Source organism: Ursus americanus, chromosome 15 (assembly GCF_024610735.1).
Source record: "Ursus americanus isolate L20-20 chromosome 15, mUrsAme1.1.p, whole genome shotgun sequence".
NCBI lineage: Eukaryota > Metazoa > Chordata > Mammalia > Carnivora > Ursidae > Ursus > Ursus americanus.
In genome coordinates, this window is record NC_142141.1 from 5,832,004 (window position 1) to 5,854,412 (window position 22,409).

The 22,409-nt window shown below is 51.5% G+C and overlaps 1 protein-coding gene across 2 annotated transcripts in view; it reads left to right on the forward strand.

The window, feature by feature from the left end:
- SH3PXD2B (SH3 and PX domains 2B) overlaps positions 1-22,409 on the forward strand; it is a 100,989-nt gene that overhangs the window by 23,522 nt on the left and 55,058 nt on the right. For both annotated transcript variants that reach the window (XM_087867808.1, XM_045792113.2), the window contains exons 2-3: positions 7,189-7,269; positions 18,213-18,288. In XM_087867808.1, coding sequence (XP_087723934.1) covers positions 7,189-7,269; positions 18,213-18,288 — 157 coding nt within the window. The remainder of the gene's footprint in view (positions 1-7,188; positions 7,270-18,212; positions 18,289-22,409) is intronic.

Sequence of the window (22,409 nt, forward strand, 5' to 3'; positions counted from 1 at the left end):
GTTTAGGCGTGAGGTACAGTGTCCCTGGCCCGGAGTTCAGTGTTAATGCATTTACAATACGCATCGAATAAGGTGTCTTTAAACAGAAGCAACCAAGCTATGTATGGGTCCATTCATGAAAATGTCGTGACCAGAGGCTTGCAGGACCCTGACCCTGTGTTTCCCCCAGGAGCAGTGGTTCGGTATTTCCTAAATCTGCTCACAGAGACCTTCTAGAGCATAACTATCAGAAATGACGTATGTGCATCACGCACGTACATTTAGATACAGAATAACTTTTTTGAGATTGAGATTACATTTTTTCCAGCCTATTCTTTTTACCTAAAATAGTGCCCAAACTTTCCTCTCTATATCATAGAATTGTTTTGGTTGCGTTAAAACCCTCTATGCCAAGAAGGCCCAGGTCCCTGTCACGCATCATAAAAGCCACGGGTGGGCAGCCACGGGTCCTGGAAGCAGGAATCGGAGTGCGGGCAGGAGCCAAGCAGGGCTCTCTGTGCCTCTCCTTCATTTGTCCCTTTCTGCACACCAGATGTCTGTCACAGAGCGTGGAAGTGGCTCTGGCTGGAGCTGACAGCTGGTCTGATTCCGGATTCCTGAGAGAAGCTGATTGGGCCGCCCTGAGCAGTCAGTTGTGGCCGTGCGACAGGGAGGACAGGTGGCACTTCTCAAGTAGGGGGTCCAAGAAGGACTCAGCATCTGCCAGAGGGCTTTTTTTCCCCTTCTCTGTCCTCTGAAAGCAGTCCAAGTTGAGGAAAAGTTGCTTCTGGAGGCCTCAGGACAGGGTAGTTGTCAGAGGACGCGGTCACTGTGGCCGAGGCCACACCCCACCCGTCCGTAAGTAGCTTGGTTCTTTGTCCTTTGTGGGGCACCTCCGGGCGAAGGTCACACTGACCTAGGACTCGAAGAATCTTCAGCCCTTGATAGAGGAGGAAAGGCCAGCAGAGGTGAAGCCCCAGCACCAAGCAGACTCCCGGGTATGCGGTGACATTCATGCAGAGGGACAGGGCCCTGACTCCTCTGACAGCTAGGAGATGAGTGCCCCAGGCTCAGGTGGGCTGGGGCTGTGTTCCCGGGCCATGCAGGGGCAGTCTCTCTGACCCCCTCGGGGCCTGGAGAAGCCCATGAAAGAGGCAGGGCCCTGGGGATGGGGGAATGGGGGCAGGTGAGTGGGCTGTGGGAGGAGCGTCTACACAGGCAGTGAGCAGAGACCATGTCTCCGTCAGCTTTCCGCCCGTGTTCTGCTCAGAGTGATGATGGTAATGATCGCTTTTACCCCATGCAGGCCCCGTGCGAGGCGCTCCGCATGCACATTCTCATGTGATCGTCACCCCAGCTCTGAGGTTGATACTAGTATGATCCCTGTTTTTCACAGGGAGGAAGCTGAGTCACAGAGGGTTTAAACCACTTTCCCGAGACCAGGCAGCTAGTTGAGACGAAAGCAGAGGTGAATCAAGGCCGTCTGGAGCCCTGAGGTTAACTCCTCAGCCTCCTGGTGGGCTCTCGAAGACAGGAGAATGCGCGTGCCTCGGCCTGCAGCCCCGCAGGCCAGCTGTAACGCAGCTGCTGGGGTGGAGGCAGGGTTCCCTGCTGCAGCAAGGCCGTCGGGGTCGGAGGGGGCCTGGAGCAGAGTCCGCATTCTGAGCTTCAGAGCTTGTGACCTCAGGCGGGTCACTGCACTTCTGCGCCAACATTCCTGGCTAGGAGAATGTGAGCTGTGTTAGCCTCGCCCGCAGGCTCCTGGAAATTTGGGAGACAGCACAGCCCAGCCATCTGCCCACCTCTACCCCGAGCACCCTGGTCATAGTAAACCCCACCCCACAGCCCTTCCGTCCACCCATTCATCTCTGTACTGATTTAGAGGAAGTGAGGAAATGCAGTACTTCTGGCCCTGATGACACAGCCTGAGGGGAAGCCAGGCCTTGGGAGTCTGGGCTTCGCAAGCAAATCCCGCAGGCCTGGCTGCCGAGGTTGAGTAAGAAGGGATTTCCATGGTGGCTAATTCCAGTTCAAGGCCTCCTGTGAGGGAGCAGGAGGAAACCCTCCAGGGCCTTCAGACACCAGTGTAGTCTCTGTTTCCTCATTCCCAGAGGGAAGGAGTCCCAGCTGCTCTCTGAGACTGTCTGCTTCCAGCGGACATGCCGGTGGGAGGGGTTGCAAAGCAGGGCATGGAGCAGAGAGGAGAGGCAAGCCTGTGGGACCATCTGAGAGATACAACTGAGCTAGGCACCCCTCCCATAGACCTCAGACCTGCCTGGGATAGGCATTGCCATCTGTGAGGGCTTGACCTCCTAGCATCTCAGTTTTTTTCTAATTTTTTCACGAAGCATAGATTTTCCATCGTGCTCAGCACTGGACATACAGCACTCAGTGAACAAGATAGGCACTGTCCCTCCTCTCGTGAAACTTAGAACCTAGTGGGAAAGCAGATACCTAGCAATTGCAGTAAAGTATAATTGACTTTGTGATGGGGAAGTGGGTACCAAGGAGACCTGCAGCTGGAGACCCAACCTAGTATTGGTAGGAAGGGAGCAGTCAGAGAGGACTTTCTGGAAGAAGTAGCATTTGAACTATGCCGTTAGTAGACTAATAGAATATCCCACATTCTGAATTCATCTGATTGTTTCCTTATGGTGTCATTTAGCTTGTTCCTCTTCCTCCTTTACTTTCCACAGGTTGGAACTTAGGTCAAGAGGTTAAACATTTTTGGCAACAATACGCGACAGAAGATTTTGTATATTTCATATTGTATCACCTCGGGGTGTCTGCGTGTCCCTCTATTGGTAATACTAGGTTTGATCGCCTCATTACAGTTTAACCACCAGACCTGCATTGAAAAGGTGCGTTTCTCCCTTTGCTGGGAAAGTAATCCATAGGGTGATACTCTCACACTGTGTGACTCTCCTTATCCACAACCTTTCACCTGGTAGTTCCGCATCCCTCCAGAGTGACAGTGCCATCTTGCTTTTCCACCGATGGATGAGAGTTCCGGTGAGCCCACATTTTTGTCAGCACTTGTTTTTGTTGGTTTGGCAGTATTTTCTGTTCTAGCAGTTCTAATAGATATGTGGTGATACCTCATTGCGGCTTCAGTTTGTCTTTCTCTAATGGCTGATGATGTCAGATGTCCGTCTGTCCTCTTTGGTGAAGAGTCTCTTCACATCTCTTGTCCATCTTGCGATCATGTTGGTTGTTTCCTTACTGTTGAGTTTTGAGAGGTTTTTTTTTAAAAAAAAATGCGTTCTGGATAGAAGTCTTTTCTTGGATGTGCGGCACGAGTTTTGAGGGCTATTCCATGGACAAGGTCACAGTGTCATTTCCAGGAGAACATGATATGGCCTACATCGACCTCTGCAGGAAAGCTACTTTTGCTAAAAATTATTTTTTTAACTGTGATAAAATATACATAACATAAGTGTTACCATTGCCACCATTTTTAAGGGTACAGGTCAGTGGCATTAAGTACCTTCACACTGTTGTGCAGTCACCACCAACTGTCTCCACCACTTTCATTATCTTTTCAGACTGAAACCCCATACCCGTTAAACACTAACTCCCCATCCCCCTCGCCATCCCCTGGTAACCACCCCTTGACTTTCTGTTCCTATGAGTTTGACTCTTTTAGGTACCTCATATAAGTGGACTCATACAGTATTTGTTCTTTGTGACTGGCTTATTTCACTTAGCCTCATATCCTCCGGGTTCATCCATGTCATAGCATGAGTCAGAAAGCCCTTCCTTTTTAAGGCTGTGTAATATTCCGTTGTGTGCCTACAGCACATTTTGTCCATCATTTGGCTGTTGTGAATGATGTTGCCATGAAGAAGTCTGCTTTTAACTCCTTAACAGCAGGACACTGAGTATTAACTGGGTTTGGGATAAAATCTAAAAGTCAAGGTCAGATGTGTTCAGACAGCATTGGTTGCAAGCAACAGAAACTAAAACTGGCTTAAACAAGATTGGGGAGGTTTTGGCTTGTGGCCGTGAAATGTCCAGGATGCTGGATCTGGGGGTTCAAATGATGTCATAGGACTCGGGCCCTCTCTCTTCCTCTTGGTTGCTTGCTTCTCTGTGACAGATGCTTTCCACACAGTTCTCCTTGCAGTTAGCCATCGCGGTGGGGAAAAGGGGCTCTTCCGTGACCATGCCATCCCAGACTGTCCCAGAATTGAGTCTCCTTGGCCTGGCTTGGGTCACCTGCCTGTCCCTGAACCATCGTTGTGGCCAGGGACAGGCAACAGTCTGGTTGGCCAGGCCCGGGAGGCACACCTACTCCCTATGACAAAGACTAGGGAAGGGAGAGGGGTGACATTCCAAAGAAATGTAGGTGCTGTTACCAAGACAAGAAAGGGAATACCAGATAAGCAAGCGTATTGGACAATTGCTGTGCGGGGAAAGCTGGCTTTGCACACTTCCCGTGTGCCAGGCATTGGGCAAGACCCCACATACATTAGCGATTGCAGTGAATCCTCAAGGGAAAGTACTCACCCTGTTTTAGAGAGAAGGACACTGTAGCCAGAGAGGTTGGTGCCTGTGGGTGTCCCCCAGCAGCAGGGCTGGCGTCAGAACCCAGTGGGTGTGCCCTTTCACCCGCCCCTAAACCCTGCGCAAGGCCAAAGTCCTGCGTTGGGACAATTCTCATTAAAAAGTTTGATCTGTGCCTAAAAATTTAGGCATCAAATTGTGTTCAGAGGTTGATTCCAATAAACTAATTAGGACTGCTGCAGAGTCCTTGTACCATATGTACAGAACTTTAAAAACTGTAAACAAGAGATCGAGAATGAATTGTGTAAGCAGAATTTTTTTTTTCCATTTATGGCAATGCTTTTTTTGTTGGTTTTAGGAAAACAATGGAACTTTGACGATCAGTCATTTTTTTTCTTTGTTTCTTAATCCACATTAGCATTGTTCCTGACAGGCGATCATCCAAACTTCGCTTGAGCATCCACCAGTGACAGGACTGCTGTTCTGGTCTTCTCTGGGCCTCAGTTTACCCATCTGGAGGTTGGGGCCATTGGATTGGCCGAGTCCCTTTCAGTGACGGAAATGCCTCCTTAGTGGTGTCCCTGCTCCTTGTCAAACCATTTTTCACACAGTGGCCAGAAGGATGTATAGGAAAAATTTGAAACACATACATTAAATTGTGTCCCACACCTCCACCCCTTGAAACTCTTTAATAGAACAAAATCCCATCTCCTCCCTGTGGCCTGCAAGCCCCCCGTAATGCCACCACTGCCTGCCTCCCAGCTCCTGCCTCCCTCCTCCCCCGGCGCTGCTTGCCATGACGGTCTTCCTGCACATCAGACATGTCTGGCATTTCCTGGCCTCTGTATCCTTACTCGTCCTTCTCTCTCTGCCTGGAGTACTCTGTTCTCAGCTCTTCTCCTGGCCAGCTCCTCATCCTTCAGGTCTCTGTTCACTGCTTGCTTCCTCAGATAGGCCTTCCCGTCCAAGGACACCCCACTGCCCCGTCTTACCGCTCGTGCGCTCCCAACAGGCACTGGGGCCTTCCTAAGCACTGAGTGTAACTTACAATTACATACATACTTGCTTGTCTGCTGGTCTACTGCCCATCTTCCCACTCTCCAAGGCCAAGGTCTTGGTCTCTCCTGCTCCTCACTGTGTCCCAGCACCCAGCAGAGCACCTGGCACACAAGAGGTACTTAATAAATGTACAGTGAATGAATGAATGACAAATGGGAGAATTCTCTCATTCAGAATCTCTATGCTGGAGTCTTGATGAAGCAGAATTGAAGTCTTTTTAATAAAACTGACTACTCCGGTGGCTTTCGAGACAGAGATCTTTTTTGTCAGAAAATCATCTTTCCAAGGTGATTCCTAAAGGATGCCTTGACCTGTTCTTTGGCTGCATGAGGGCCCCGGGATTGGGAGCACAAACAAGGGAGGGGGTGGGCCAGGATGCCCAAATCTGTGATGCTGAATTAGCCTGTTTTTATGAACGGGGGTGGGGCAGGCATTGGAGAAGCAGCACGCAGGGCACTAAAAGTTCTTGACCTTTTCCTTTCTGCCAGGCAAAGAGCTCAGAGCTTGACCTCTAATAATCATCACAACTCTGTGTGAGATAGACTTGCTGACCCCGTTTTACAGTTAAGGAAGCTGTGGCTCTGAAGGTTAGGAAACTGTGTGAGTCTAAAGCTTGACTCTAGAGCCCGCGTTTCTTCCTCTCTGTCACGCTTCTTTGAAATTAAATGTGTGTTGGATTTGGAAAGGTCATTCCTGGTGGACTTAGTTTGGCACTCAAGGGCACTTTGCATCTTGTCCTGATTTATCTTTCCATTATTCATCTGTTCTCACCTGGAGAACCTTCTTCTGCAAGTCCCTGGCGTTCACACTGGTCTCTGGCCCCAGCCCCCCACAGTTGCTCCACCTTGTCGCATTTCAAATGAAAATTTCCTAGCAAAGTTTCCAGGTCCTTCAAAGTGCACCATGATGACTCCAGGCTTCAGAGAGCTCTCTCCTGCCTCCCATCCTGCATCAGTCAAGACTAGATTACATGTGTCAGAAACCCAACTTAAAGTGGCTTCAGAAATAATTTGAGAAGGCAGGTTTGGCCCAAGGTGTATTGGCTCAGGAAACTTGACAGACCAGCAGTAGATAGAGCTTCGAGCAGAGCTGGGTCTCAGGATCGGACCGTGTTACAGGAATCTACGGATGCTGGCCTCATTCTCAGGCTCCTTCCAAGCAGTGTTGAGATGGCCCCCCGGCAGCCCCAGGTCCATGTCCTAATAGCCCAGCAACTTCGAAGTAAAGAGAGCTTGACTTTCTCAAGGGTTGGAGCAAAAGTCCCAGAGCTGACTCTTTTTAAGAATGCCTGGAAAAATAGGCAGCTCTGGGACTCTCTGGATTGAGTGGAAAGCAAGAAATCCCAAGAGTGCTGAAAAGAACACCATCTCCTGAGATGAGCTGGGTGCTAACGCTTTCCCATTCTTGATTTCACTTAGTCCTTTGTCGCGCTCTCAGAGGTGGGGGTTATACCCCTATTATTGTGGAGGAAGCTGAGGCCCAGAGACAGCGAGTGACTTGTCCAAAGCCATACGGTTTGGCTGGCGGCAGAGCCGAGGTTCAAACCCGGGTCTTTCTGACTCGGTGCTGTGCTTTGCTCCAGAGCCCTGGAGCTGGAACGGCTCCCTCGGTGTTAACGCCCGTCTTCTCTGTCCCTCTCTGTAGGTCTATATCATCCGGGTTACGTGGTCCAGCGGCAACACGGAGGCCATTTACCGGCGCTACAGCAAGTTCTTTGACCTCCAGGTAAGGATTTGGAGTGTGCAGTGAGCCGCGGTGTAGGAAGAAGTTCAGCTGAACTAACTTTCCATTTTGACATCAGAGCCTAGACCCTCCCCCGTAACGGACGCATAGTGTTCTTTGTTATTTCCTAGACTTAAAAATGTCCATGTGCTTACTTGAGCAGCACGGGTACTGAAATTAAAATGATACAGAAGTTAACGTGGTCCCTATGTAAGAATGACACACAAATCTGTGGAGCACACGTTTGACTCTCCCAGGAGGAAAAAAACCTTCCTGGTTTCAGGCACAGCTTGATCCAGGGTTTTCATGGTACCATCTCACCCAGCTGCTTTCTCTCCTCCTGCATTCCTACTTTCATGGTGTTGGCTTTATCCTCAGATCCCACAGGGTTACAAAATGCTCTGGGCTCATACTCAGCAGTAAAGAGTGAAAGGTCACTTCCCAGAAGTCGCAGTGAACACAGTGTCCTCTGCATACCATCCCCGTGTCTTGACCTCACACGTTCTCTCGGAAGGTTGGGTGATGTTAACCACAGGCAGCCTGGGTCGTATGGACCTAATCCATTCCTAAAAATGTTGAATAAAGGATTTTCAGAATCTGTATTTCATTATTTTAAAGGGGGAGGCGAGATACTAACGTGCTCCTAACCAGTTTCCCCAGTATCACTAAAACAATCTCCAGCGCCTACAGAACAAGCTGCCAGGAGTCATTGCGTAATGTAAACCAACTGAGACACCAGTTACCTAATTATTAAAATGCACTGAACTCGTTAGTGGTATTTTGTGTTCGCAAAATGCAACCAAATCAAACAGTACCATCTGTAAACTATACTTTCCTTCTGGTCCGCAGCAAACATGTAAATACACAAAGAGGCTATCTAGAACAGACTTGGCAGGAGCAGCATGGGGGCCAGGAAGGGGCTGAACCCTGGCGGAAAGGCAAGGAAGGTGACCCCCAGTACCTTTGAACGCCATGAGCAGGAGGTGTAGTCCTGTCTGAGAATGACCGAGACCCACACCCTCTTACCCAGATGCGGGGTGATCTGTGTGGATCTATTAGGGCAGGTCTTCAGTTCAGAGACTGAATGTTGGGTAAACACTTTTGCAAGTTGCTAGACCATCCACACACAGCAGGTCTGTGTAGGGAGGACTACCCGTACTTTGCTTCCAGAAGTCTTTTGCCTGCCTAATACCTCCAAAAGGATAACAGGGGGCAGAGAACAGCGAAACGATAGAACTGTTGCGGTGAGGATCGCTCTCCTGGGGATTTTGGACATCCACAGAGCAAACACCCGCTGAGCAGCTTAGGTGGGAAGAGAGGAGTTGGGTAGATTTACGGGAGGAGGCAGCTGTGCCCCACGGAGCCCAGAGCAGGAAATGCAGCTGGCCTCCCAGGGCCCCAGCACCAGCAACTGAATGGCCCTCGGAGGCCTAGCAGCTCCCTGGCCATCTGTCACTGTGGCTACAGGGCCTCCCATCGAGCCTACTTGGTTTTCCTGCTAGCCTCTCTGGACCAGCTTCCTCCCCGGACGCATTGGCCCATGTACCCCAGGCAGCACCGCAGTCCCCCAGGTGAAATGTCCTTCCCTTTTGTCAGCACACTGGCATTTCTAGATGCTGAGTCCCGTGTCCAGGAGAGAGAGAATCTGATTGTCCCGAGGGTGCTGGGCCCGCCTGTGAGCCTGTTGGCTGTGGCCAGAGAGGTCGGGGCATTTGGTACGGCATTGTCTGGAGGAGGAGGTTGGGTGAGGACGGGGTGGGGGACAAGCCCTGGAAGCACACATGGAGACGTCACAGGCTGCCAGCGAGGCAGCATCCCCAGGGCTTTAGACCTTCACTTCTGGGACTAGACAGACTGGGTTCAAATCTCAGCTCTGCCTGTCAGATCTCAGCTTGGTGTCACCTCTCTATGTTTCTGAGACTCCCTCTCCCCACCTGCATGGTAAGAGTGGAAGCACGGTCCTCGTGCATTCATCGTGACAGTTCATCGAGGTGTGCCTCGTTCAGTAAGCACATTAGCTGTCATTAGCTGTCCCTTGGTTCCAATGAGACTTGCCCGACGTGACATCATTTGGGAATGCTTGAGCCAGGGTGGGATCACGAGTCTCCCTGGACCAAAGCCTGTCCTCCCTCAACTCTCCTGTTCTGACTCAACTTTCTTATTTCTACCAGAACTTCAAAGTGAGGTTTTCTTCCCCACTCAGCATAATTGGCAATAATTGGGGGTTTGCTATAACATAAACAGCTGCCTCAGATCCCCTCCCTGGTAGTCTAAAGGCAGTGCTTGAGCCAGCTTTAAAGAGTCCCAGATGGGTGGCTGGAGTGGGAAAGTCATGGAATTCCCGAGGGTCCTGCTGCCCTAGAAATGGCCTGCTCCCCACCCCTCACATCCCAAAAGGGGAAAGTAGAGGAGAGTAGGGTAGGACCCCACCAGCCAAAGTCAGCTGTTCCCAAGGACCAGACAAGGAGGCCAGCCTGCATGGGGCTGTGACCCCCTAAAGTAAGATGATTTCATGATCCCACCCTCCCCTTCCTCCTGTCTGGCGAGTAGCCTTGGCTTTTTCAAAAGTAACTTGGCACAAAAGAGTATGGGGAGGGCCAAGCTTTCGTGAAGGAACAGCTAGGCCAGTGTGGCGTAATGGAAAACGCAGAGGACTCAGTCAGGAGACTTGGGGCCCAGCCACCTGTGCTGTGTGGCCTTCAGCACACCCCTTAACCCCTTTGTTGCCTGAATGTCCTCATCAGTAACATGAGGTAATGACAATAGAGATAGCTGGCATTTCTGGAGCACTGACTGCTAAGCATCTAGATATAATGACTCATTTAATCCTCATGTTAAGCTTATTAAATTACATAGATGAAGAATCTTAGGCTCAGAGAGGTTAAGTCATTTGCACAAGGTCACACAGCTAGTGAACATCAGAACTTGGATTTGAAACTGGGCAGGTGACACTGGATACCACACTCTTAGCCACGGTGCTTCTAGCACCCCTCTCCCGTGACTGCTTCACAGGGTTTACATGGAGTTACAAGTGGTGATGTGTGTCCAGAAGACGTAGATCTGCAGAGATGGCAGATTAGTGGTTGCCAGGAGCTGGGGGGAGGGGGGAGGGAGAAGAGGCTGTTTGTGGGTACTGGGTTTCTTTTGGGGGTGATGAAAATGTTCTGGAACTGGGTGATGGTCGTGGTTGCACAGCCTTGTGGATATACTAAAAACCACTGAATTGTACACTTTAAAAAGGGTGAATTTTATCGTATATGAAATATATCTCAATTGCTTTTTTTAAAAAGTGATGATATGTGTGAGCAGTTTCTGGGCTGTCAAGCCCTGAGCAAATGTCAGCTGTTGGGATTATTGATGGGCGTGGGTTGCTGCTAGGAACTGGCGTAAAGATTAGAGGGAGAGACGATGCCAGTTTAATAGAGTGGTTAAGATCCTGGGCTTCGACCCAAATGCTGCCACTTACTGGCTGTGAGATTTTGTTTTAGTCAGAACTGTCTTAGTTGCAGATGACAGAACCCCAGTCAAAATGGATTACTCAAAAAGAACATTGATTAGTTAAATGTAGCTGAGACGTGAAAGCATTCTTGGCTTCAGGTGTGGCTGGATCCAGGGGCAAAAATGTCAGTGAGGACCTGCCTTTCTCCAGTTCTTAGCGTTCTTCGTGCCCAAGCATGGTGGTGTGTGGTACAGTGGCGGCCACAGCTCCCAGCTGTATCCAACAGGTCAGCTCAGTGGCTTCAGGAAAAAGAACATCCCCAACAATTAAAGCAAAAGTCTCATTGGTTCATCTTGGGTCGGTGGCTGGACCAGTCAGGGCCAGTCGAGGGACTGGAGTAGAATGAGTGTAGACTAACCAAGGAGTAGAAGATTCCCCAGAAGGAATCAGACAACTGCCACCAGAGAGGGGGAAGTAGCCTGTAGATGACAGAAAACGGCAAATGCTTCTCCTGGTTGGGGCAGGACATTCAGGCAGAGAAAATAGTCTGCAGAGAGGCTGCCTGGGGTAGAAAGGAGGAACATGCCTCAGGCTCCTTTGTGGGATAAGAGACTCACAGTCACCAGCGAGAAGGTCCCCTTTGACAGTTCACCTTCCAGTGTGATTTCGTAGCCCTCTTATGCTTAGAACAGCCAGACCCTGGTCATCAGTCCTGCCACTTTTGGCGCACATCTGACCACGTGTCTCATTCACACAAGGGTGCAGGCGATAGAGCCCTGGGCTTGGAATGGGAAGACCTGGTGTCAGGTTCCAGCTCTGTGTTACCAGCTGTGTGGCCTTGGGCAGGCCACTCAGCCTCTCTGAACCTCCCTTTCTGCCCTCGCCAGAGCCCATGCTGGAGAGTCCATCTCAGTGTGCCAGAGGGAGCTGGCCTCTGAGCAGGGCTTGGGGATCGCCAGAATGCGAGAGCGTCGAGGGCAGTGCCTAGAGGAAAGGGGGTTTGGTTGAGTGATGCAGTGACGGGGTCAGCGAGCGTTTACTGAAATATGCCAGATGCCCACTTTCTGTGCCGTCTCATTTCATCCTCACTTACAAGCTGGAAGTCACAGGCAGGGAAGCGGAAGCTCAAGAGACACAGAGTCATGTGCCCAGAAACAGCACGGCTGGGATTCAGGCTGTGCTGCTAGCCACTGAGCCCCCCAGCCTCCCTGAGGCCCAGCACTGCTTTCACATGTCTGTTCGAAGATAGATTTGCCTCAGAGTTCTGCCCAGAGCTGGCCTTCAGAGGCCCATTGGGCGCTCCCACTCAGAGCAGTCCTGCAGAGAGCTGCTCCGAGCACAACACAGGCCCTTTGCAAACAGGCCTCAGACGTGTGAGGGGTCTTTACGCCGGGCCGTGCGACCTTTGCCCTCTAGTTTTCCCACTGGCTCAGTGTGTCCCCAGGCTGGCGTCATCTTCAACGGAGCCAGGGCTTCCCCTAGGGAAGGCACGCTTAAATATGTGCTGAGCCAGACCCCAGGTGTTCAGAGAAGACCTCTGTCCCAGCCCAGGAGCCTAGGCAGAGCTTGCTTCCAGAAGGAGCTGACATCTGAGCAGGGCCTTGACAAGAAGTAAGGAGTTGACCCACCAGCGGGATAGGGGAGGGCTTTCCTGAAGAGGGAATTAGTGTGCAAAGGTGTAGAGGCAGGATTTTTGGCTGGGCATCTGGCAGAATGCCAGTGGCAGGGGACATAGAGTGACCCAGAGCAAGCTGGGTCACTCTGTCCGGCAGGGAGCTCGTGGGAGAAGTGCCATCACACGTGTCCTGTACACAGGAACACTCCATCTGTGGGGACCCAGAGAGGGCTGTTCTACGGACAGGGGCTTGCAGGGAGAGCTCTTTCCTAGACAGAGCACATCCCAGAGCCAAAGGCAAACCGGAGGCAGCATCTGGTCTGCACCTTCGTTTCTCCCCAGAGAAACTAAGATCCAGAGACGGGAGAGGCTATCTCAGTGCACACAGCAAAAGTCATTTGCTTCCAATCACAATTGAGACCAGACCGACCTGTCCCTTCTCTGGGAGTTTGACAGCCCCAGGTGCATTTCTGAGCTTTGGCGCGTGTTTGCCCAAAGCCCCCGTGCTCCACCCCAGAGGCCAAAGGGAAGGGAATGTCTTCTCATCTTTCCTGGGGGCAGGTATAGGGGTGGCAGAACCGAAGGATTCCCACTCCGCAGGCGGGCCTGGCCCAGCCGGGACGGCTGCCCGGCGAGATCCTAGTCAACAGCTGGCCTCGGAGTCCTCTGGCCGTATTTACCCAAGCACTGCCTTTGCTGGGTCCTCAGACACAGACACGATCTTCTGAAATTGCGGTGCCTCCCACATGGTATATACGCTTGATGGAGTCTTCTTCCCTTCCATCTGAAAAGCTCTGGGCGTCTCGGTGGTGTGTAGCTGAGACAGTACCGTAGCTGCCCTTTCCCACACAGTCAGCAGTTCTCGATTTCTAGAGAAAGGAGCAAGATCGCGTTGGTCAGTTGCCTCTGAATCCCAGTCTAGGTCCTGTTGCTGCCGCCTAGAACCTAATTTCTCCTCTCCTAGACAGCAGAATAGGGGAGGGCTTTCCATGGCTGACCAAACCAGATAACCACTTTTTTTTTTTTTTATTCATTCATTCATTCATTGCACAATTGTATGCCAGGGACCTAGCACATACTGGTGAGGAGGTGCTGGGGCAGGCCAGAGGGCAGGCAGACCAGTAAGGAAGTCAGACTGAGGACATGCTGACCTGGACTGGAGGGGCAGCAGGAAGAAGAGCAAGGTGGATAGATGGGAGGGGAGGCAGGCCCCACGTGGCATGTCCACCAGGACAGCAGAGCGTGCTAACATTCAGCCAGACCAGCTCCTCGAAGGGACAGAATCTCCAAAGACAGCAAGCCATGTCAAGCGGGTCTAGGTATGTCGTTGTGTCCTGCTCTGAAAACCGTGAGGCTTCCCAGCGACCCTGTTGGCAGCTGCGCGTGACGGTCTCCACGGCCTGCTCCGGCACTTCTGGGACGTAAGGTTTTATGATACTGAGGGAGTAAGCCCCTCCAAGTCCAGTCTGCCACTAACACAAACCACGTGTGGCCCTCCACGCCAGCTTCCACACTGTTTTCCTTGGACAGCATGTCTCCTTTCTCTCTACCACAAGCTGATGTCTTGAAAACTGCTGATGGAGTGTTCTCTTATTCCCCTTGGAGGCCTGCAATGTGGCCACTTGACGTGGCTCACCCTCTCCCTTCCCGCCCCCCAGACTGACTCACTTTCCTCCTCGGTTTCCAGTCCTCCTCACCCCGAGCACCACTTCCTTTTATTATCTGGGGGGAAGGGTATGGCTTTCCTAGTTTCCAAGGAGAGCAGTCTACAGTTGGTCTTAGCCCGGCATGCCTCTGGTCTTGCTGCTGCAGACAGCCTGGGTCCGGGGGTCCCCACAGAGTGTCTGGAATGTGGCCTGTGGGTGCCAAGCATGACGGCTCTCTGGTTAGAAGCAGCTTGTGGCCTGTGAACCTGGACACACTCAGACCAAAAGCAAACCAGCTCATAGGCCTCTGATCTCCTGTCCTTACAAATAGTCATCTTAGATTGTTGTTACCAATGGCGGGGTGATAAAGAAAGCGAAATAAAACTGGATACAGCTAAATGAGGAGACTGGGTGTTATAGTCCAGCCCTGCACTGTCTGTGATGATAGCACTAGTCATGTGAGGCTATTTAAATGAATAAGAATTAAATAAAAATAAAAGTTCCATTCTTCAGTCTCCCGAGCCATGTTTCAAGTGCTCAGCCTTGGAGCCCCGTCTAGGGCTAGTGGCTACAGTAAGGGACCACGCAGATAGAGAAAGTGGCCATTATTGCAGAAAGTTCTGTTGGACAACCAAGCTCTGGCTCCTGAGGGGACTTGGATAGTCTGAGGAGTTCTGCTGACCTTAAAACACGGCCCTGTGGGGCGCCAGGGGGGCTCAGTCGGTGAAGCGTCTGCCTTTGGCTCAGGTCATGATCCCAGGATCCTGGGATCGAGCCCCACGTCAGGCTCCCTGCTCAGCAGAGGAGTCTGCTTCTCCCTCTCCCTCTGCTACTCCCCCTGCTTGTGCTCTTTCTCTCTCTGTCAAATAAATAAGTAAAATCTTTAAAACCAAAAACAAACACAGCCTTGCGATGGACTGTTATTCGGCCTTCAGAAGGAAGGACGTTCTGACAGCTGCTGCAACACGGATGGACCTCGAGGACGTGGTGCCGAGCAGAATGAGCCAGACACCAAAGGACAAATACCGTACGATTCCCTGACATGCAGAACCTAGAACCAGGAGATTTGTACAGATGGAAGGTGGAACGGTGGTTGCCAGGGGCTCGGAGAGGAGAATAAGGAGTTCGTGTTCCATGGGGACAGAGTTTCGGCTTATGATGAAGAGGTTCTGGAGATGGTTGGCAGTGATGGTTGTACGGCCGTGCGAATGTGCTTAATGCCACTCATTCTATGTTCAGAACGGTCAAGATGGTCAAGTTTATGTGTGGTATATTTAACACGATTTCTAAAAACACACAGCCTCACAAACTGCTAAAAATCATTCCCAGATAACTTTCAGAATCACGTCTTCTTTATGGGCAGAGTGCCAGGAGAGGGGATCCGTTGTTGAGCGCCTGTATGTCCCCAAAGGGCTCATGTTCAGTGTCTGCAGACACAGAGACCCTGCCAGGCAGGCTGTGGTCCTCATTCCCCGGATGGTAACTCAGGCTCCCTGGACGAGGAGTCCGGCCCCCGACACACAGTGGGGCTAGGGAAGCATCAGGATGTAACCCCGGGACTGTCCGGTTAGGCTTCGCGGCATGAAACCCGGGTCTGCTGCCTCAAATGAATAAGTAACATTTGGGGAGACACTTTGGCTCTCCGGGCCACGCAAAAGCAAGTCAGGACAAAGGCCTAAGACACAGTGTCGGAGACCACAGGCAGCTCTGGGGGAGGCCTGTTCCGCTGGCCTCCTTCAGGCAGGGCTCAGGAGGAAGCCAGGAGACTGGAGAATGGGCATGGTCGGGTGGATGGATTACTGGTGCATACCTTTTTTTTTTCTCCTGAGTTCCCTTTAGCAGTGTTCCAGCATTATCCTAACAAATAAAATTGAGAAGGACCAAGAAAGACGGTGTTAGGCAAAACCTATCCTCTCTAAAAGGCTCTGTAGCTGAGACTGATCGATCACCCCGCTTTTCAAAAGAAAGCATGCTGTTCACCTGTGCAGAGAATATAAACTTACTTCATCTCACACTGATTTTTCACGCTTGCATGACACTCCAAAGCCACCTTTGAGAGTGATCTTAGGGAAGGAGTGTGGGAATTCGATTAAGGTACTTGAACTGGCTGGACCACCACTCAGCTGGGTGACCTCTGGCAGCTGTCCCTCTCTGCCCCCAAGTTTCTCCATCTGGGGACATGGTTGGGGGGGGCATACATTTGTATCACAGAGTCACTGTGAAGGTCATATCAAACCACGCACGGAAAGGCTTGCTAAGCGTAAACTGCCAAACAACTGTTGGTGGTGGTGACTGTTGTTTAGTATTAATGCTATGAAGAGTATTAACTAGGGCACTTAGCGAACACGTGAAGCTGTCTCCCGTAGTGTTCCACTTAGTGGCCTTTGTTGCTTTGGTCAGTTTTTGTGGAGTGCCTGCTTTGTGCCAGCATCGAAAAGCTCCTGGATTCAAAGAAAGCAGCCTGCCTTTGCCAGCAGGCCTGCTGTGGGCTCTCCAGTTGCCGAATGACGGTGGACCAAGCATGTCACGTCGCCATGCAGCACAGAGTAGGGCCAACGGGAAACCAGAGATCAGACTGTGGCCTCTGCAAGCCCTTCCGGGTGCCGGCCAAGCGGAGGCGGACCCGCCTACCCACGGGCATCACAGAAGACAGCCCCAACAGGGCAGGGAGCCCCAGCCTGTTTCCCAGGCCCGTGCAGCAATCCGTTCTCGTTGTCCCCGCTGCTTCGTCGAGGCAGGCGCAGTGACGGCAGAGAAGCCACGGGCTTCCATCTCTGGCCGCGTCGCTGGCTGGCTGCAGGCCCGTGGCTGACTTCTTCCGTCTCTGGGCTCCAGTTTCCTGGCTAATCGTGTCCACCTCGGAGTATTCGGGAGATTGAGGGGGAGCACGTGTCTAAAGAATCTAGCCCGTGCTTGGCACGGATAACCTGTTTCTCTTGCCTCTCCAGCCTCCCCTCTCTCCCCCCAGGCATCAGCCATGCTTATTGCCCCAAGGTTCTTCAGACCTGCTTTCCTTCTACCAGACGGGCATCTTTAATGCCAGGGTGACTTTCTCCTGGAGGAGAAATGATGAGCAGCTTTTCACATTCCAGCCCTCACGTGGGAGGCTCGAGACTGCCTTCGCCTCTGTTTGAATCCTGCCCAGGTGCCAGTAGGGTGGCTCCGCTGCTAGGACAGAGAGTCTCTGTACGACAAGGGTTCGTCTCTCACTCGGGCTGCGTGTCGCTCGGAGGTTGCTGGGAGCTCTGGGCCCTCAGTGGCAGAGAAGCCACTGTCTGCAGTGTGGCCGGTCACACGGCAGAAAGAAGTGGGGGTGAATCACAGACCACTCATAACTCTCCCACCCCAGAGTGACACGTGTCTTCCGCTCCCCTTTAAGTGGCCACACCCCACTGCAAGGGGGTGGGGACATCTACCGCGCGCTCAGCAGAAGAGCAGAAGTCTGATGACGGCCTCAGTCACTACCACGGCCCTGCTTTACTCCATCAAGTAACGCTGCACGTTGGTATCATTATGGCCAACTTAAAGATGAGACCCCAGGTCTGTCACTTCCCCAGGACCACAAGCAACAGGTCCTTGGGATTTTGTACATCAAATCAGAGAGGCGTTTATCACAGTAGTAAAGGTTTCTGGTTTGGGGACTCTGCCCTGTTCGTTCTCAGCCCCACAGCAGCCTACGCCTGCCTCTGAAGGCGCTTTCCTCACCACCCTGTGATGATCGGTTTCCTTTCCGGGCTCTCTAGACCACAAGTCTTTTCATCTCCGAACCCCAGGCGCCTAGCACAGAGTTGGGCCCACCTGGGGAATCCTAGTGTGGCAGGGGAGCATATGTGTCTATGCTCACAGGCAGAGACATAAGCAGATGAATTGAGTCTGAGGGGTTTGTTACCTGACAAAACCTACAATTCGTAGGAAACAGATTGGCCTGCTGTCAAGGAATTCTGGTGGCTCTGGGGGTAGTGTTCACATTTCTGGTCCTGTGGCTAGAGGCCCCCAGGACAACCGAGAGTGCTCCCACCCAGCTCTGAGCCTTTGCTGACATGGCGGCTGTGGACAGAGAGAGCTGTTTTCATGGAGATTCTTGGTCCAATTGACATTGCCTTCACCGTTAGTCTGGGTTTCTGAAAAGCTGGACACAGTGAGCCTTTATATATCAAATCGCATATTTTACATAATTCCCTTAAAGCGTCAGAGATGCATTCATCATATTAAAGGCTTCTGTTTTCGCTCTTCTCCCCCTGTTTAGATGCAGATGTTGGACAAATTTCCCATGGAAGGAGGACAGAAGGATCCCAAACAGCGGATCATTCCCTTTCTGCCAGGTGGGTGAGACACATGCTGTCAGAGGGGGCTCTGGGGACCCCAGGACAGCCCCCACATCTCTCAGCTCAGCTTCCTGGGGCATGGTCCTAATGACCAGAGTCCCAGTCCTTTGTAGAAAGTAGTGCCTAAGAATATGGGCTTTGGGTGAGATGCTACAGCATCGACTCAGGCAGGGTACTTCACCTCCAGGACCCTCCGTTTCTTCCGTCTCTACAATGGGAATAATTAGCGCTCATAAAGTTTTTGTAGTGGGCGGCATCTTTGTTATGGCTGCAGGGTTACTTTGCTCTTGCCCTGTAATGAATTCACACCAATTTAGCAGCTTAAAACCACCCCCATTTATCGTCTCACAGTTCAGTTGGTTGGAGTCCAGGGAGGTGCTGCTGGGTCCTCTGGTTAGAGTCGCCTAAGGCAGAAGTCATCATCTTGGCCAGGCGGGGCTCTTATCTGGAGGATTAGGGAAGAATCCACTTCCAGCCTCATTCAGGTTGTTGGCAGAATTCAATTCCTTGTGGCTAGGTAAGGAGAATATGTGTTTCTTTGGTGGCTCTCAGCCAGGGACCCCTCAGCTTCCAGAGGCTGCCTGCATTCCTTATGCATCTTCAAGCTGGCAATGGGGCATTGAATCTTGCCTGTGCTTTGAATCTCTCTGACTTCCACTTCTGCCACCTGTCGGAGAAAGCTGTTTGCTTTTAAGGACCCATGCGATTACGTTATACCTACCGAACTAATCCAGAATAATTTCCCTCTCTTAAAGTGAACTGTGGCCTGTGTTATAACATGATCCCAAGAGTGAGATCTCATCATATGCATAGGCTCTGGGGCTCTGGGGATAAGGATGGGACTTCTGTGGGGGTCCATTTTAGAAATTCTTTTTTTTTTTTTTTAAGATTTTATTTATTTATTCCACAGAGATAGAGACAGCCAGCGAGAGAGGGAACACAAGCAGGGGAGTGGGAGAGGAAGAAGCAGGCTCATAGCGGAGGAGCCTGATGTGGGGCTCAATCCCATAATGCCAGGATCATGCCCTGAGCCGAAGGCAGACGCTTAACTGCTGTGCCACCCAGGCGCCCCCCGTTTTAGAAATTCTGCCTGCCTATGTGCCACAGCTACCAAGCACCTGCTGAGGGCCAGGCGCTCCTCCAGGCACTTGGAGGAGTTAATACCCAGGCTGATCCCTGCCCTTAAGACCTTAAGTGTTCCTTTTCCCCCAAAACAATTCTTTACCAAAGGAATAGTATTAAGACTTACAGCTCAAAAAAAATGGGCTACCCAAACCAGAGTTATTGCTTCAAGTAATAATATTGGATGTCTACTGTAGGCCAGTCATGGGGCTAAGTGCTTTACATTCATTACCTTATTTCGTCAACCCTGTGCCCATTTTATAGATGAGGAAATTGAGGCTCAGAGAAATTAGAATCATTTGCACAAATAGCAGAGCTGGGCTTCAAACACAGCTTTGACTGGCTCCAAAATTCATGCCTGAAGTCAAACAGCCCAAGTTCAAATCCCAGTGCCCCCGCTCATCCACTGTTACCTTCGGTAAATTATTTAAGCACACAGAGTTTCATTCTGCATTTGCAAATCGGAGTTAATAGTCATCCTTAAATGGTAGCATTGTTGTGAGGGCTAACTAAGCGGCACATAACTAGCAGGAGTCAAGCACTTAACTATTATTTCTATGTACAGATAATCAGCAAACTGACAGTTGCCCTAAATCACGAATATTTAGAGCTGGAAGGACCCTTTAGATCTTTTCCATTTTGCCGACAAGGGAGCAGGCCCAGAGAGGAGGGGGACTCCAGGGAGCCTACTCTCCTCCCCGCCCTACTCCAGGACTCTGCAGCCGGCAGGTCGAGTGGTCCTTCCAGATATCAGCATCACTGAGTGGGGTTAGAGACAGGGTAGACGTATTTGCCAGGCCCCATCGACTGGGAGAATCATTTGCCTAAAAAAGCTAATGTTTTTAGTTCTTCCATGGAGAAAGTGTGCAGTCACACTGGAATGTGTTTCCTATTGGCGAAAACCCAGCGTACCAACGCAACACCAGAGCGCGTGCTTCGGACTCCAACAGACCCGGTCCTGTGACCTCAAGCAGATGACAGTCCCCTGCCCCCAAGCCTCACTTTCTCCATCTGTGAAACGGGACAATGACTCCTGCTTCACAAAGCTGCTCTCCCTGGCACATAGTGGGTTCTTTGCCAAAGTCAAAAACAGAATCCTGGGACATTCCGTGGGAATTTCTTGGTGTTCGTATCTTAGAGTCATACTTAAATGATCAATCTGAATATTCAGGTTGAACTGGGCTCCAAATGTAGGTGTTTTTCTTCTTCAAGGAAGAAAAGGAAAGTAGTGAGTTATAGCTCTTTACTGGATGAAACGCAGAAGCCAGCTGTGAAAAAACTTCCCAGGACAGGGAAGAACTTGAGCTGACCCTCGCCCAAGTCCCTGAAAGCTTTCATGGTTACGGAATCCTTCCACCCACGAATTTATGAAAATGCTGTTCTCGGAGACTCAGCCCCATTTTCCCTGTGCAGGGCACCCACTTGCTGCTCGGAGGGGTGTGCTTGGGCCCCAGGACCCCAGAGCATCCCTTTGTGTCCCACCTCTTAGCTCGTCTTTGAGGCCTTGGCCAAGGCCAAAGGCAGGGATACGCGGGAGGCACATCCCCTCTCCTAGGGGTCCGTTTTCTGCCAAGACTGCCGCGTCAGCAGGACAAAAGCAAGTCTCTTGTTAGCACAAAGGCAGGGGGAGGGGAAGCAGCCCTGTGCAATTTTCCATCCCAGCAAGAGCTGGGAAGCCACTTGGCAGAGGCTGTGGCTCGAAAAAGAAGACTTACAGTTTGGCCTTCCACCACTGTGGAAAACAAAGGCCTGCCCGTTCCCACCAAAGGCTGTGCTCTCCGCCGAGCACCCTTTCCACTCCAGGAAGGCTGGCCTGCCGGGGCAGGCTCACCCTCCTTCCCCACAACTCACACACAAACCCTTTCGGCGCAGGTAAGCGGCCATTGCCCCATTGGCCTTTCACTCAGAGCCCCCAGCCAAGGAGGCACTGGCCACATGGTTCTGCCCCACAGCCCAGGGCCTGTGCCGGGTTCCAGGTCTGCTGCGGCTGGAGGATGGCTTAGCCTCTCAGAGGTCTTAAGAAACCAAGCTGCAGGTTGAGGAAAGAACATGTCCTCTTAATTGCAGAGTATGAGACAGTATCATCTAACCCGTTTAAAAAAAAAAAAAAAAGTGATTACCCTTTTGTGAGCACCTAGAAAGGGCCAAGCCCCGTACTGGGTGTGTCATGGAGGTTACTACTTAGAAATAAGGGCTGCTCTCCCATTTTACAGATGAGGAGACTGAGGCTCTGGGAGGTAAATGCATTTCCCAAGGCAGCACAGTCACCCTCGCCGGCAGGTGCCACCACTGCACAGGGCTTCCTGTCCCCCTTGCTGGCAGGGCACCTGCCATATGCCCAGAGACTCCCATCCCACTGAGGCCACACGGGGGAGGAGTGGTACTTTTGTTGTTGGGTCACACCCCCAGGAGACACTGGAGGTGCTTCTCTCTCGGCCCCTGTAGGCTGGGCCTTGAGTGAATTCTCTTCGTAGGTGGTAACTCCAGGACCAGCCTGTGCTGTTCCCACGGGCCGGTGCTTGCCCCGTGCCTATTGTGAATTGTTTCAGTTGGGTCACAGCCTCCCCAGTAAGAGGCCTGAACACCCCACTCCCCACCCTTCCTCTGATTTATAGAAGGGGACATTATATCAAAATAGGTCCAAAATGGTTTTGGTAGGGACTCCTCTGCAATTCCGAGAAACGGATTAGAGGCAGGAAGCATAGACTGTGGGAGACTTCTCTTCAGGCAAGGCATTCCTTATTTTTCCTAAAGGCTCCAGATTCTCCTAGGGGTTCTTAACTGCTAACGGTCCCACCCTCGAGGGTGGTAATTTGATTATCAAAATGACTGGGGGTGGAATGGGGATGGGCCAGGGATGCTAAAACATCCTGCAGGGTGGGGGACACTCCCACACAGGGAAGGACTGCCCCACCCGGAATGTCAACAGGGTCCCTCCCTGTTGGGAAACACTCACTGTCAGTGCCAAGAGGGCAGGCCCCCTGCGCTGGCCTGTC